Below are 16,207 nucleotides of genomic sequence, written 5' to 3'. Positions count from 1 at the left end.
AGTGCTTCCCTCAGACGAGCACTGTCTTCTGGTGAAATACTAGAGAAAAGAAGCTTGGCTTATTAGGAGGTGCTAATTACATTAAGCACTTCACTTTCCATTTAGGTTTTAAATTATGTAAAACCTATATCGACTTTAGCTGTTGGGTTTCTCTCCCAGCTAAAACACTGTGGTTTTTCACATGCATGCAGGCAGCAGGTATGGCAGCCCTCTGACAGTCAGCACTAAGCAAGCCCTGGGCACTATAACACTAGGCCTCCAACTCTGCCCTTCCCAGAAAATGCAGCTGTCATTTACAAAAATTTCCAAAAAAGAAACGCCAAGCCAAAACTCAGTTAAAAAATCCACACCTTAGACCAAGCCCTCTCAAAAGTTAAGTGGCTAGACCAGGATTGCCAGTCTGTTACTGGGAGTTGATTGAGTACCACACACTTTAACAGGGGGAAGAGACTCTCCCTGTACCAGTTTAGAAAGACTGGGGGGAGGAAAGGTTTTGATCTAGGTCACAGTGCAAGTTTCTATCAAGAGTTTTTTCTCTACTGAGCTTTCACGTTAAAGTTGAAGAAACACTTGGAGGTAGGAGCTTTCTTCTACTCCCAACAGCTTTTGGCCCCCAGGGTTCTTGGCTTGTGAACAGCACTCTTTGCAATGCTAATAGAAGTTATTAGTGTGAAGGGTCAAGAAGAAAGGAAGATGCAGAAAAGAAAGAATTCACCATCTTTTTCCTCTTTCCCTCTGTATGTCTTTGAAGCCCTTCTAAGTACAGAAGGAGTAAAGCAGCAGTCCAAATCATGTATAAGGCATATGCAGCAGATGTAATGCCTATAAATAAAGTGCAAGTGCTCTCACTGTAGACACCCATTTGCAAATAGCTCCTACATTCTTTTCCAAGCTGCTACTCCCAACTTACCCCCCACTTAACATGAATCATTGCCAGGCCCACCTAGGACGAAATTCAATACACAATGTTTCTCCTTCATTCCTTCCAACCTTTCCTTCTGCTTTATCCTCATTAGCGCTAGATACTTCAAGCTGTAATATTTACTGTGACTGATAAAGTAAATAAAACCTGAGAAACACGAGACTGAAGCAGATGTCTCAGAACAAGGGCTTCAGTGAAAGTAGGAATTGCTCTCAAAGAAGTCCTCTGAGTACCTGCTTTAAACTCACAGAGAACAGACCAGTCTTAAGAGTTGAAGACAAAGTAGTACATCACTATCATAAAAACAGTGCATCTCATTTTAAAGTTAGAATCGCAGTCACTGGTAAAATAAAAGAAACGTTTGATTCTTCTGCATTTATGCATTTGCTCTGCTTGTATGCATGCAGGAGAGCAAGTGTCTACCATTGGGCATCAAGTACTGTTAATTGCATCAGTTCCAAAAGGGCAGTCTAGAAAATACAGGAAGCAACAAGGTTAAGCCAAATGCATCAGACAGTTAAAGGGATTCCACAAAATAGTGACCTCCTGTAAACAGCCTACAGTGTGTTACCAGTGGTAAAGGAAAGCAGACAGTAAGCCTTTGTGCACAAGTAAGTCTCTGCACTAAGGTATGCATATAGGCTTGTTAACCTGGAAGTGATCAGACATGCTCAGTATAGATGGACTTCTTGGGAAGTGTTATTTGCAAAACTTTGGCAAATCCAGGCAGGTGAAAAATCTCACTTAGTGGCTTACAACTTGAACAGAAGACAAATCTTAGGTTTCTCTCTCTCTCTCTCTTTTTTTTTTTTTCTTTTTTTTTTTCTTTTTTTTTTTTTTTTCCTGGAGCATGAGGTGCTCATCTGTAACACACTTTCTGGCAGAAAAGTTTTAACCATTGTTATTTTTATAGACCACATTAGCTGCCAATATGAATACCTTATCTCTGGTGTCAAGTCCTGCACTAAGATTTGTTAACTGCTTAATTACATAAGAGGAAAAGCTGTAGCTGATAACAGAATCCAGCCTTACCCTAACATTAGCTCAGTAGATTGGCAGCTGACCCAGACAAGGCATGGTAGTGGTTTTGGTTGTTTTCACATCATAATGCAGACATCCTTAGCAAGCGGTAAAGAGGAAAGTAAGACATACAGATAGATCTGGTTTAACATACTCCATTTACTATTTATCAATTCTTTTCTCTATAGATCTGTTCAATAAAACAAACTATACTTTGTATAATAGATTACTTCATTGCAGGTATTGCACAGGCTGTATTCATCTGGGCACCGTGGAAACAAGATAGCAGGAAGTTACTGTCTTTTTTTAAAAATATATCATTTAGCACAATTAGACCCAGCACAAGAGAATACTAACCATTTAAAATGGGTAATCTCATTTAAATATCCACAGCCATCTAATTTCAGCTGGATTAAGGAATCCAGAGTATTAGTACTAAACAGGGCATAAGGAAAGCCTCCTCTCTGCAACACGCTTCCCGTGGCTACTGGCTTCCAAAAGCGTTCAGTGGGTCATCAAATGTACTCAGTGTCTTGCTTTCAGATTTTGCTTCTGAGGCTGCTTGGGAAGATCTGCTTTTGGGAGTGGGTACCTTGACTTGCTTGCTAGAGAAGATATCATCTAATGGGGGGAAAAAAGAAAGACAGATTTTAATGCGAAGTGATTGCCAAACAGAAGTAACATTGTACATAAGTCTCCAGCACACAGCAGTGACTGCCAAGGACATTCTGTGATAAACAAATGCTTTCCTGCTGCTTGCGATTCTAGATGCATTTGTAAGGACATACGTGGGAGCTGTTAGCTGTAAGTAATTAAAAATATTTTTTCTTCTCAGTAGAGCAGCATAATACTTGTATTTTATAACACGTTTAAGCTCTCATAAGCATTTGAGAAGTACTAATAAATTAAACATCCACAATAAATTCCATCGTGCAAGTGCCAGATAACGTCCATCTTATCTAGAACGTTAGTATCTGAGGAACCTGAGAGATCCAAGAGCTGTGAGGTTGTTGCCAAAGAAAATCAGAATAGGAAGAATGGTACTTGCTAGCAACTACCATTGCAACATCCACTAGCCATACAAGAGTCTTTAATCTACAGCACAATAAGAACACAGCATAAATCACTTGAGAACACAGCACAGATAAAATGCAAGGAGGCAGACAGCTATAACTGCCATCCTGCTGAATATTCAAAAAGGCTGTCTACAGACCTGAATCAAGATTTCCCACCCCCTTCCTCAAAACAAGTATTTCTGTTATGAATAACTAGGACCACGAAATGGAAAAAATAACATGTTGTAATTAAGACAGAGTTCTCTCCTGAAGAATAACAGGTAGACATGAAATGCTCCAACTCAGATACCCTGTGCCAGCAGAGCTCACAGGCCTGCACTTCTTGCAGTGGCTGGTGCTGCTTGTATTTAGGACTGTGCTCAAGAAAAGGGATGGAGCTGCTATCATCCAACATGCTGATGTGTTTCCCTGAGGTTTCCTGGGCACACACAACAGTGCACCTCTTCCTATTCACCAAGGTTTTAAAGTTAGGTTACTCTGATCATGCAGGTGGATTACAAGGGGATAAAAAAAAAATTTACAGGACTGAGATATGTGGATCACTAGTGATTCACAAGGCCAGTATAAGTAGCACGTAGCTGGTCTTTAATCTCTGTTAAGAAAACACAGGTATTCTACAGAGGTTAATAGCCATTTACTAGCCCAGAGTATAAAAACTAGTATTTCAGCCTTCAGTATGTATCCTAACCTTGAGCAGAGGCCATGCACAAAGTGGCCTATCACAGTGTGCTTGCCTTTCTCTTCTTGCTACTTCTTCCACTCTAGCACGTGTCTGCTATTGTGATGATCATAAGGATTACACAGGAATAATCCAGGACCACATTTCAGCACAAGAGCAGTTTGGAAAGAGAGTAAAACAGTGTAATCCCCTACTGGCATCACTCCAAAGCAAGCAGCTATCACATGGATTAGCTTCACAGCAGAGGGGAAGTACAGTGAATGCCATAAGCAGTAGAGGTATCACTCCCATTTTATAACAATGAATTTATTAGGAATATATTCCTATTAAGGAATAGAAAAGTCTTGATCATGGACAACAGTATTTGTCAATGCACAAGAAAGTTCAGTCACCATTTTGCAGACAGGCAGAGGTGATATCAACATGTTTGTGTCATTGGCCATAAAGTCACTGAGGAGGCTAGGAAGATAAAGACCCAAAAGAGTTTTTCCTAATACTGCCACCACAAGCCTAACACAAATGTAGTAAATAGCGTCAAGAAGCTGTGGTGGACAAAGGAAAGCAGTCTGCAGCCTCCACCCACTCACTGTTTTATTTGCAGCAGAAAGGATCTCCTAAGACATCAATATACAGCCCTCAAAGTGCTATCATGATCACTTAAACCAACCCTTAAACTGAAGCATAGTCAAGTGCCAGTTCTACTACTCTACTGCCAGCAGGGCATCCTGACCTTCAGGCATCTTCCCTACATTCCTGTTGGTGTTCTGGATCTCCATAGCTTTGAGCACTAAGAAGCTGCATACCAATGGCTGCACCACAAAACAGTCAACACTCCAGAGGAAGACTATCAGATATAGGGTGCTGTAGATGCTATAGGTATCAAGATCAGGTGTGACATCAAACAACAAGCTATAGCACCAGAGCAGATATCAAAAGTGGAAGTGCAAACAACAGGTTCTGTTGTGGCTGATTTTCCAAGATACTCTCAAGTGGTACTCTACAACTACTTTTCAACATGAGGTCTGGATTTCTGTCCTGAAATATTTGTAAGGGGTAGCTGTTTGTGAAGTTCTCACATTTGCTATAGGCTACATGAAAAAAATGTAAGTGATTGAAGTAAGATATTTTAATCATCAGATACCTTGCCTTCAAACATTTAAGTCTTACTTCTTATATCAATTGGGACTGTTTTGAAATCTCAAGATGTTAATTCTCTGGCAAGTTTTCTAACACATTTACAGACTTGAACCAGGTCATTCCATCAGGCTGGAATGCTTAACAGCAGTCCAAGCAAAACTGATAAATCAGATTCAATTTGAATGGCTTAGAAAGAATGAAGACTGACAAGAATCAAAGCTAGAGGAGAAAGGAATTTTTTGTCTCAGAGGAAAAGAAATACATGCAATCCCAAAGAAGAGTTATAAACATGAAGAGGTTGAGGACAGACATAGTTAGGGATCAGATGACTTTCGATACCTCCACTGATGGAGTACAAAAGGAGCATGCTTTACATCATTTCACATTACTATATGCTTTTTCAACAAAATATACAGGGCAAACTTCTGCTTTCAGGTATAGTATTTGTAAATTTTTCTGGGTATACGCGGATGTAAACAGAATATTATGGGCTCCAAGGCTGTCAACACAATAGTGAAGGTGAGGTGGGAGGAGATGCTGAATTTTTCATATCAGTGATTCACCTTAAAGTATGATAAAAAAATCTGTGCAAGCTGAAACAGAGAATATATCCCAGAGCCATAATAACATGAGATTAGTCTCTTACTCCAGAGAAGAGAAATTTTCTAATTCCCATAGGTGAGAAAATCCCCACAGGAATTAAACTATTCACTCTCAGAAGAATTTTAAGCACTCGCCTAAATCACTGAAGTGCTGTTCTAGTTCTACAAATCTAGGAAGTTCTCATCCAAAGTTAGAATCCAAAGATGACCAGAGATTTCAGAGCAATTGAAAAATTAAAAGAAAGCAAAAAGTTCTAAGAACATGTCCAATGAATAACTCAAGACAATATTATGAGATTAGCTGCAAGACATTAGACACTTACCCATATCATCATCAAATATGGATTTTTGTTCCAGTTTTTTCTTGGTCTTCTTTTCTTTTGGTTTTACAGTGAGATCCGCAAAAATATCAATGTTATCATCAAACAGGTTAGTTTCTGGCTTTTTCTCTTTTGTTTTGTTCATTGGTTTAATTGCCTCAGTAGCAAATATATCATCCTTGGAGCAAAGCATAGAGAGATCATCAACGCACAACACACTTCAAGAGAATAGTCAAATTACCTGTACACAGCAGCTAAAATGTTTAGAAGGCTGACAGACTCGGGCTTCTCAAACCTGAGAAGTTTGAGTCCCTTCTCCCCATGGAGGACTCAGCAGAAGTGCTTTAGTATGGGATTGTGCACAGATCAAGTACAGCACAGAGGTTTGTATCAGCTGCCCAGACTGACAACTTATTCCCTTTTTAAAAGACTTATTTGAGATGCTGTGCATCGAACACAGTTAACAGCTAAGAACCAAATACTTTATTACTCTGAAAAAGTTCATAATCATATATATGTTGTCACAGCATATACAATGACAAGCCTGCTCCTTGTTAAGGCTCCACCTTTTAATCCACTCTTCCTTATAGTAAGGCAGCAAACAACCAAAGAAAGGGTTTTTATTGCCCAGTAGCAGAGCATGATTAACAGTTCACTACCTATCCTGAACACCCTATCCTACTCAGCAGCCTCCATTAAGCCTATGTCTAAATAGAGGGGTCTGCGTAAGGCCTAGGGAATCAAAAAGGCCAAAGTGGCAGGCTCAACCATTACCTCAAAGATATCTTGGGCAGTAGGGTCAACAGGTTGCCGGACAGCAGATTTCAACTCCTTTTTTCCAGTTTTCTGACAAGTGAAGAGAGAGTCTTCCTCTTCCTCCAAAAAAGGTATAGGGCTGCTTTTTGTTGAAGATTTTTGCTGTACAGGCTGGGAGAGATCACTGCTCTCCTGATCACCCAGAACAGATAGATCGGACTTTTTCTCCCTGCCCTTGACAGTTTTGTTAGCCACGCTGTCTGGCATTCCCTCCTTTAACTTTGATTGAGTAGCTGATCTGGATGTTGAGCTGCTTGCAAAAAGGTCTTCTGATTCAAACAGATCATCCCCTTGGTCTGTGGATTCTTGAGGAAGGAATGAGTTTGTCCCAGCAGACAAAACACTGCTGTGAGCTGGTAGTGACAAGCCTGAGAGAAAGCCATTTTCCTTGGACTCTGCTTCAGTATCAAGAGGCTCATTTATGTTCACTACTGCTGACATCTGTTTTTGCAGAGAAAATTGTGATTCTTTAGCACTGCCCACCTCCTCACTCCCTTCAGACTCTTGGGCAGCTAGACGGCGAGCCATTCTGCTAGGAGGTCTTCGTTTTCCTGTAACTTTGATTCTGGTCTGCAAGAAAGGAATAAAAGCAGAGCAGGGTTACACAGAAGGAAAAAAAGCCCACACTTCACAGAAGACAGGTCAGGATTCCTGTTATGTTTCTTTGTAACACTTTGCCTTCACAACACTGCAGTTACCATGTATTACCCATTTCATACTAGCACACTGAAACTGAATTAACTACAAGTTCTGCTCACAGCTTTGGTTTAAGTAACTTCAACAGCTACATTTACATTTAAAAAAATGCTCAGCTGGGATTCATAACCAACAAATGCTGAGCAGGCACTGATTTAGGTTACAGGGAGAAGCAGCAAGACCCATTCATCATCAGCTCAGCATCATCCATTCTCCCCATTTTTCAGAAACTGGAAAGATGGACAAGTGGGATATTCAAGCTCAGAGTAGTTTGTAGCAAGTTTCAGAAGAATAATCTAGAACTTTTGATTTGCTGCCTTCTGGTCATTCCACAGCAGGTAGAATTGAGGTACAAAAGCAACAGTGCTCACAAGTAGAGAGTCACAACACAGGTCAGCAAGCCACTCCAGCCCTTCAGCTTTACGTAATACCTTAGTCACTCTGACAGCTTGCTAATTCAGGGGCTTATGTGGTGCAATTATTCTGTCCAAGCCACGACTAATTATGTTTTCCATTTAAGTTAATTTTATGCATAGACTGCTGTAGTTCATTCCTCTGCTGCTTTTAAAGAAGATCCCCTGGAAGGTTCTATTATAGCCTCTACCATATCCCATATGGACAGGAGTATTCACACAGGCAGGAAACAGATCAGTACAACCTCCTGTTCCCTTTGGTTAATTGCTATGTTGGAGTAGAAGGACAATCTGGATGGATAGGCTGTAACACAGCTTACAGGAGCCATGTGCTTTTGTCAGAATCACTGTAGAAGCACATCTGCCTTCAGAGTGTGGGGCTGTATTGATCAGAGCATGGCTGAAAAAAACAGGAAAATTATGATGGAAGGGAGATGCTCTTGACAAAAACTGATCCCTGCTCCATACAATTTTCTTTGAAAGGACAGCCAGAATGCTGGGTAGGTTGCTTTGTTCCAGCCTTTGGAAAAAAAGTATATTTGGCTGCATATATTTACTTGAAAGGTTCAAGCAGGAATGACACACCAAAATTAAAACATCTAACCAGAGCCACAAAACACATTAACTGTATAGTTACTGAGATGATGCTTCTCAGATTACTTCTTTAAACAAACATGCATTATCACTATGTTAAAATGAACATTCAAGGTTGACCATATGCAGCTACAGAAGCTCTATTCTTTTGCAATCCTATCTATCTAAAAACACCATGATAGAGGGTTTTGTTTGCTGTGTAGGACATGCTGCTCTTGGAAACAACTATGACCACATGATAATGCATTAGTCTGATGTACAGGCTTCAAACCCATTTGACATTAAGGGGTCATGTCAGCCACTGTGGTGACAGCTGCCACATCTTCCCAAGTCATCTCTGCTGTTCATCTAGTAATGAGCAGCCCCAGCAGCATTAAGGAAAGAAAGAATCAAAGTTAAGATCCTAAGTTATCTTATTCAAACAGCTGCTCTCAGGAAACCCAAGAGCTTTATAACATCATAAGCACCCAGACAAAATCTTAACTACATGGTTCAAGTTTGTTTTGTGTGCTTTTTTTTTTTTAAAAGAAACAATAAACCTTTAATTAGAATATGCCTTTTGCAGTCCATAAAGTAAAAGGTATGAATAAAAAACAAGTCAAGAGGTATAGATCTGCCATGTCAAAAGCTTTAATACTTTTTATTGGTTTGGTCTTGTGTGGGTTTTTTCTTGAAAAACAAAGTTTTCATATGAAAAAGAATGGCGAGTGACAGTTCAGGACATGACATTTTTATCCACAGAGGAGTTAAAGGTCAACCTACAGCAGTGATGTGTTCTTGATATCTTCCCACAACAGCTGTCCATAACGTAATTTTATAGTTAGAGAGATGCCTTTTTTAATGGTTTTCGGGTTGGCATCTCCTGGGACAGGACAAGATGTCATGCTAAAATACCTTCAACCTATAGGGAAAACCACTGTATCTGGAGAACATACACGTGTACCTTAAAAAGGCACAGAATCTGGCATATGCATAAGCCCCTTACAGAGCTAACAATGTAGTAGGCTTGACATTCTCTTCAGTGGTCCATGGAAGCAAGAGGGGATTAGATTTCCACACCTCTGTTTAGATTTGGATAGACCACACTGTTAGCAGAACTTGCATACCAAATCACAGATTCCTGCATGAGGACAGACTGTTTTTAATCCCCCTTTTCTATCCTTCTAAATACCAAGGTTACCTTATTGGCGCTGTGCAAGGTATCTGCTTGCATAGGCTGATCAAAGCTTACACCTAGTTCTTCATTGTTTCCCACAGCAGAGAAGGCTTCACTGTTCTGTACATCGTTGGGCTCAGGCAATGGAGTGTCCAGAACTGGTAAGGGGGACTTTACATTGGAGACCTTAGGCATTGCACCGGGTAATAAGGCTGCAGGGTTAATAGCTAAGTTAGCCTACAAAACAGAGAAAACAAAAACATACAAAGAGATGACATTAATACTGCTCAAGAGCAAGCTCGGCTCCAGAAAAGCAGCAATGACTAGTGTATGCAGGCATTCAAGCTTTATTTCTACATTCTCACACCTATGCATTTCTGCATCTTCCATGTCCCTCTGTCTCACTAAGTCTGTGGAGTGTTCAACACTATTGTTCTGTGTAAGAGCTTCAGGAACAGCATGGCCACATTATGTCTGACCAAACACCTGTGTGGCTCAGTATCCTGTCTGAGGACAACAATGGTTCTGATGTTAAGAGTGATACTGTGATATAGATGGTTAGAAGAGGGACATAACCAAAACTCCAAACCCCTAAAAGTATCTGAACATACCCCTAAGAATCTCTAAACATACTTAAAATACAGTTGAGAAGAACAGCAGGTGAAAAAGGAGCCCCACCCTCTGCCCCCATAACAGAGTAAATACTGCTGCTCAGTCAGGTCTGAAATGGGAGGGGGAAATAAAATTAAACATGCAATACAGAAAAAGTAATAGAAAGTATGCCATCTGGGAAAAAAAAAAAACAAAAACAAAAACAAAAACAAAACACAACAATAAGATTGCAAGAGTAAGGTAAGAAAGTAAAAAGATTTAATTTCAGGGAAAGCCATCAGTGAGGCAAGGAAGCTTTTTTTTTTTAAAGTCAAAATGCCAGTAAAGTTAATTACTTGTAGCTTTCCAATCCGAGATGAGGGCTCTTTGGTTTTAATGTGAACAGGACCTGTAGATTTCTGCACAAAATTACACTGGATTAAACAAGGGGACAAGTTGTTATCAACTAGACCGTAGTTTGCATTTTAATACATCTATAGAAAGCAGCTCACTGCTTACCAGTTTCTTCTGAAGATACCTTGTTATCATCACATTCTACTGTCAGAGTTACAGTCACTCAATTTTCAGCCTCAGTTCCCCACATGCCATAGCCCAATCTTCATTACCACATTTCATTCTACCCAGTATACTTCTGCCACAGTAACCCAACAACTTCCACCTTCTCCAGGTCACACACACCACCAGTCAAATCAAACTGTGACAGCTACTCTCTCTCCTTGCTTAGTCCCTCCCCTAAGACCTCCTGAAGCCATGTTGCCAGATCATGATATAACTAGCTTTTCTGTTTGTGTCTGGCTATAGCAGGGCCACAGACTTCAATGAAATCCACTCAGAAGCCAATAGGGCTACAAAACTGTACCTCTTAGCCTGAAAGAAAACCAGGTTCAGAGAAGTGAGTGCTCCTCTACAGAAAGCAAGCCACCAGTGCTAGATATGAGACTAGACTAAAAGGGAAAGAGCAGCAGTTTAGTCTGAACACTTGGGTCAATTCTAGAACTCGGGGATGAACCAAATCAGCTAAGGTGCTCTTCCACTGCTGTTGGTGTGACTGGGCAGTCAAGAGCTCCTTCAGCCAGGTTGAAGTTAACGGAGTTTGCAAGGCTTAGGATACTGGTTTGGGGGTCTTGATAACGTGACAGAGGAATTCTAGTGTCTAAGGAGATCTTTCTCCACTTAAAAGCATGTGGTGTTCAGATTAACCTCAGACAGGCTTAGATCACTCCTATACCAGGCTGTCAAAAAAGGGCAGACAAGCATGGCTCTAGGTTTCAAGGAATACTTCACCGTAAGGGAAGACAGGCTAGTTACTAGTCCTACAGACTTGCTCTGTGTTCCTCAGCCCAGGGGAAAAAAACAACACCCACCCCCACAAATGAAAAGCTCATCTCCTACAGATGGAAATGCAACAAGCAGCTCTTGTGAGACACAAGCCAGAATCCAGATCCAGACTGCTTCTCCCAGAGACCCTTGGTTCTGCAAGAATAAGGACAGGAGTAGGAATCTTGTTTGCTCACCATAAAGTTTCCCAGATAAGATTCTCAACAGCTACAGGTTTGTGCTGCATGCCCTGATCTCCTTTACGAGAAAACCTACCTATACTTTAAAGATCACATTCACTCCAGACACTGGCACTTCAGAGAATAATGAACAACACACTTTCAATCCAACTGGACTCAAGGTGCTTTACTGCCTTGTACTTCGCCCTTGTAAGTGTGTGGGCAATGAATAAAATACTGTATCAATAGCATTTAAACTTCTTGCTAGTAACAGCACACCTGCTGATAAGCAGGGACAAGTCTGCCCATGCACTGCCAGTCTGTAGCCAGTGAATCCAGGCATTAGTTTTGATCTTATCTGATAGACTTACTTAAAACAAAATGATACATCTCCTTTTCCTTTGCATGCTGTTCCAGGCACAAGATTTAAGTACTTGCCTCTGTAGTTACTGCCTTCAAAGCTTCATCTTGTTTGGCATTCAAAGCACTTTCTAGAAGGTTACTGCTCTCCAAGGAAGGACCAGTACCAACTTTAAGTGTTTTCTTCTCAGCTATTTTCTGAAATATTAAGAGCACAAGTCAACATGAATCAGGTAAAAAGCATGGTCTGCAGATTTAAAAAAAAAAAAAAAAAAAAGGCAAATCTTTTAAAAATCTTGCTTCTATCTGAGAAGAAAACTAGCCACATCTTTTGACACTGCAGTGCATAGTAGACACTGCCTTTTGGCTCTGCAATGACAAGGACCTTGCACTCCTTCATTCCTTTAGCCTACCTCAACCTTTGCTGTCTATGCTAATGATAAATAATGAATTTCAATAAACTTCCAAATGCATACATACTTCCTCATGCACAGGACAGCAGGGAAAATAAAAGCACAAAGCTAGCTAAGAAGCACTACTATTTTTACGTTTTCAAGCAAACAGGCTCCATATATATCTGCCAAGCACTAATTACTTAAGACCACCCCTTCCACAGTCCTCAAAAACTGTTTCCAGGAACTGTTGCCAGTTTTCTAGCTCAACTTCCAGCCACAGACATGAAAATAGACTAAAGTAAAAGTTGGCTTCAATTTAATTAAACTAAATACATTCAGAGTAGCAGTTTAGAATGCATGTTAGGATTTTGACCTCAGACCACCTGTAATGCAGTCTAGTTCATTACTGCAGCTGCTCACCCTCTAAAAACAATCCAGTGATCACAAGGATTTTAATATCACATTTATTACCTTAAATCAAACCAACCTGCAGAGACTTTAATTACAGAAGTTATACAGCAAGGCTCACCAGCCATGCATGAACTACAGGAGAGTAATATTAGCAAGTTAAACAATTAAACAATACAAACTCTACTACTCTGATTTCTGCTCAGGTGTGTTCTCTTACACCTAAGCCAGTCCCAGTGGTACACAAAAAGTAAAAGAACCCAATCCTCCCATCCCAGCTTTGGGAGACCTAATGTATCTGTTTATTCCCTATGACTTCAGGGTCACAATGGCTATTTCTATTAACTCAAAAAGATTTGAGAATTCAGTTCACTTCTTGTGGGAATACATATGGAAAGAATCCCTTCCACACGCTTCTTTCCAATGTCTTTTATGTAAGACATTTACAGTAGAGGAACAGATACCGGAAGGTTTGTTTTAGCTGTACTGAAGAGATCATCCTCCTCATCATCCCCAAAAAGCCCTCCTCCAGATGATGGCTTCAGGATACGGTTTGCAGGCTAAAGAGACAAAAGATAAAGAAAAGATGTGGCACAGATCAAAAGCACATCTCCTTTGGCCCATGATGCCTCAACTCATACTAGCATTTGGCCCTCCCTGGAAATCAGTGACTTCTGTGTTCAAACAAGGAACACCAGTAGGCTGCACACTTCAAAGACTGTTTCTAAATAGCAGGTTCAGAGCAGGACTTTAAACTCACCATTGACTTCTTGGGGCTGGCAAAGAGGTCGACATCTGGATCATTGTCCTTCTGAAGTATGTGACTGAAGAGGAGCTCTTCATCTTGAAAGACTCCAGTGCTTTTGGGCCGAGAACTTTTCTCAGAAGCCTGGAAGGAGAGGAGAAAGGTCCCCACAGTGAGAAATCCCCTCCTTAAAGTTATTTGCCTAGTGATAAGGCAGGTTACAATTCACCTGAGGCTACACACTATGACCCTGGTAACAAAAATACAACTGCCAGTTATATATTTTACTTTGACTAAATTTGAAAAACTTACAATATAAATATTTGTATTAACAGTTCAATTTGATGAGAAAACATTAACCAATATGTATCTGTGTCTGCTGACCTGAGATCCAGCCCTTACTATTTACCTGTAAAGCTTCCTTAGAAGGAAGAAAAAAAGTGTTCAATATGTTATCATGAGCGTATGGTAAGGTTTATATTTCAGGAAGACTTTTATGCCTTGCTGTTTTCAGCTGAGGGTGCAGGACTGAGAAGTGAGAGGAAGAGAATTTGGTTAATTATCTTCCTAAGCTACCTTTTTAAAGAAGGATAAAATAAAATCACAAAAACCACAGTTGAAGGCCCGTACAGATATTATTGTTGCTAGATTCCCCGTTCTAGCAAACACACCCCCACAATGAAGAAAAGACCACATTGTCTGCTTTTGGCAAGAACTTGTACTTTCAAATTTGCTGGTGGGGGGAAGGTTGACAGTCAAACATATCACCTTATCAGACCTCCACTATCTGGCAAACCAATCAATATCAGCTGCTTGGACACCGAAAATAATGTCTTTCTATGATCATGGTCACTATATGCACCCAGGTCTGACTTGCAAAAGGCAAAGACCCCACTGAATGTCTAGGTAAAGGTCAGTATCTGTGTTTCACCACCCAACTGTCTCTTCAGGACCTACACAAATGAAAGGATGTCTCTTAAGAGCATGACAATGTTCAGTAGCATAACATCAGACTCAAAATCCAAGCAGCAGGAACAGCAGTCATAAGAAAAGCCCAGTTCTCCCCTTCCCAGTCTTAATCTCCAGAAGTCTCAAAGGGCTGCCTACTAAAACTAGTTTCTAGTACACCATTTCTGGTCCATATACCCTGTACTATGATTTTTATTACTGCTTCATTCTCAGCCTCTCTGCACACCAGCTGTAATTTTATATCAAAAGCCAGGTCACATTTTTAGAGCCATAGAACTGTTGTCGTTTATGCCCAAATACATCTAGAAGTATCCACACGTGAAACGTATCAAGCTGAGATAAGCAAGGAAAACAGTAGTACCTTTCAGATTTGCATATCAAAAAGATTAAGTTCTTGAATTACCTATTCTGATTTTTGCATGAATATGTATTTCAGCACCTTAATCACTTTGTGACTGTTACATGCTGACAGCTGAGTGCTTTGAAGCAAAGATTTGAAAAGATTTGTGTCTTTCCAAATTCACAGGACAGATGTGGCTTCTTGCAACCATCTCACAGCATAGCCCCCTCAACAAACACAGGATACATTCACAAGTAAATAAGCACTCAAGCTAACAATCTATTTCAAGTCAGAAGCAGCAATACATAGGAATTTTTCTTTAAGAGACATCTATTTCATTCAGCTCCAGGGTCTTCTGAATAAAGTGTTTATAGCCTGTAGGGTTGGCAACTGACTTTATATGGTCACACCAAGATGACAAAACCTTGTGGCATTATGTAGTATACAGTATGCACTTTTCAATGTGAGTTCAAGTTTACAGAAGAAAATTGGTACATCTGCATCAAGCCGAAACAGGAACATTGCCATGGATTCAAAGATACTGCTGCTGAAGATTCAAAGTTTACCTCTTGATGGTATATGCTGTATCAGGAAGGCCAGACAGCAAGAATATGGCAATTGGAGGCTTTTTTTTTAAAAGTGAACACATATACTTGAAAAACAGAAGTAAACATAGAATTAAGATTATTCTTGCTGAAGCTAAGTCTGTAGGCATATATTCACCAAGCAAACTGCAACACTATAAAGAAAATTAAGGGATAAACCACAAAGCTTCAAATTCTACATCCTTCTACTTCCTAGTATCTCTGACCTTGTGGGGTAACTGGGGAATCAGTTCTATACAGCACTCATCAAGTAGCTGCACCAAAACATCTGTACAGAATTTCTTTTCATTCTAGCATGCAGCAAAATACTTTTGAGTTAGTGGGATGGAAAAACTTACAGAGGGATACAGGATCATGGGGAAGAGCAGGAATAATTTCTCACCCAAGAACCTCGAAGTTTAGAAATAGAGAAAGATTGGCCTCCATCACATGAAGAGAGAGAAGGGTAAAAACAAAACCTTGCCTAGAATAGTAGAGGTAGAAATACCATTTTGTAGTGTTCAAGAACTTCCCTAGACTCACCACACCAATTTCTTTCTGTGCATTTTTAATGCCATCATCATCTTCCAGTCTCTCCTCTTCCTCCTCCTCAAACAAGCTTAACACCTTCTTAGCTTGGGTCTTGACATCTTTCTCCAGAGCTGGTGGTGATGTTGCAAACAGATCTGAACTGTTGTCTGGCTCCGAGGATGTTGGTGCAAAAGGCTCCACCAAAAAAAAAAAAAAAAAAAATATTAACACATCAGCCTGTTACTTAGTTCAGGTTTGCCCAAGAACACACTAAGCTTTCTTGGTTAAATACCAGCAGTGGTCAGAGTTCCATAATCCATTACCAAGCAAACAACT

General features: G+C 40.2%; 1 protein-coding gene across 7 annotated transcripts in view; it reads right to left on the bottom strand.

Annotated features, from left to right (window-relative positions):
- Nucleotides 1–2,081: 2,081 nt before the first annotated feature.
- Nucleotides 2,082–16,207, bottom strand: part of LOC104357036 (WASH complex subunit 2) — a 37,796-nt gene continuing 23,670 nt past the window's right edge. For 4 of the 7 annotated variants that reach the window (XM_042796293.1, XM_042796623.1, XM_042796419.1 and 1 more), the window contains 9 exons: nucleotides 15,884–16,066; nucleotides 13,463–13,591; nucleotides 13,167–13,262; nucleotides 11,978–12,097; nucleotides 10,379–10,441; nucleotides 9,456–9,668; nucleotides 6,531–7,142; nucleotides 5,760–5,934; nucleotides 2,082–2,563 (listed from right to left, as the gene is read on the bottom strand). In XM_042796293.1, the coding sequence (XP_042652227.1) occupies nucleotides 2,427–2,563; nucleotides 5,760–5,934; nucleotides 6,531–7,142; nucleotides 9,456–9,668; nucleotides 10,379–10,441; nucleotides 11,978–12,097; nucleotides 13,167–13,262; nucleotides 13,463–13,591; nucleotides 15,884–16,066 (1,728 nt within the window). In that variant the 3' untranslated portion in view covers nucleotides 2,082–2,426. Of the gene's footprint in view, nucleotides 2,564–5,759; nucleotides 5,935–6,530; nucleotides 7,143–9,455; nucleotides 9,669–10,378; nucleotides 10,457–11,977; nucleotides 12,098–13,166; nucleotides 13,263–13,462; nucleotides 13,592–15,883; nucleotides 16,073–16,207 lie in introns of all 7 variants that reach the window. The other 3 variants (XM_042796486.1, XM_042796561.1, XM_042796698.1) reach the window with 3 other exon arrangements.

The sequence above is a fragment of the Tyto alba genome, unplaced genomic scaffold (assembly GCF_018691265.1).
Source record: "Tyto alba isolate M040663 unplaced genomic scaffold, T.alba_DEE_v4.0 Super-Scaffold_1, whole genome shotgun sequence".
Classification (NCBI taxonomy): domain Eukaryota; kingdom Metazoa; phylum Chordata; class Aves; order Strigiformes; family Tytonidae; genus Tyto; species Tyto alba.
Note: the sequence above shows the minus strand (reverse complement) of the source record. Positions and strands in the feature narration are given on the sequence as shown.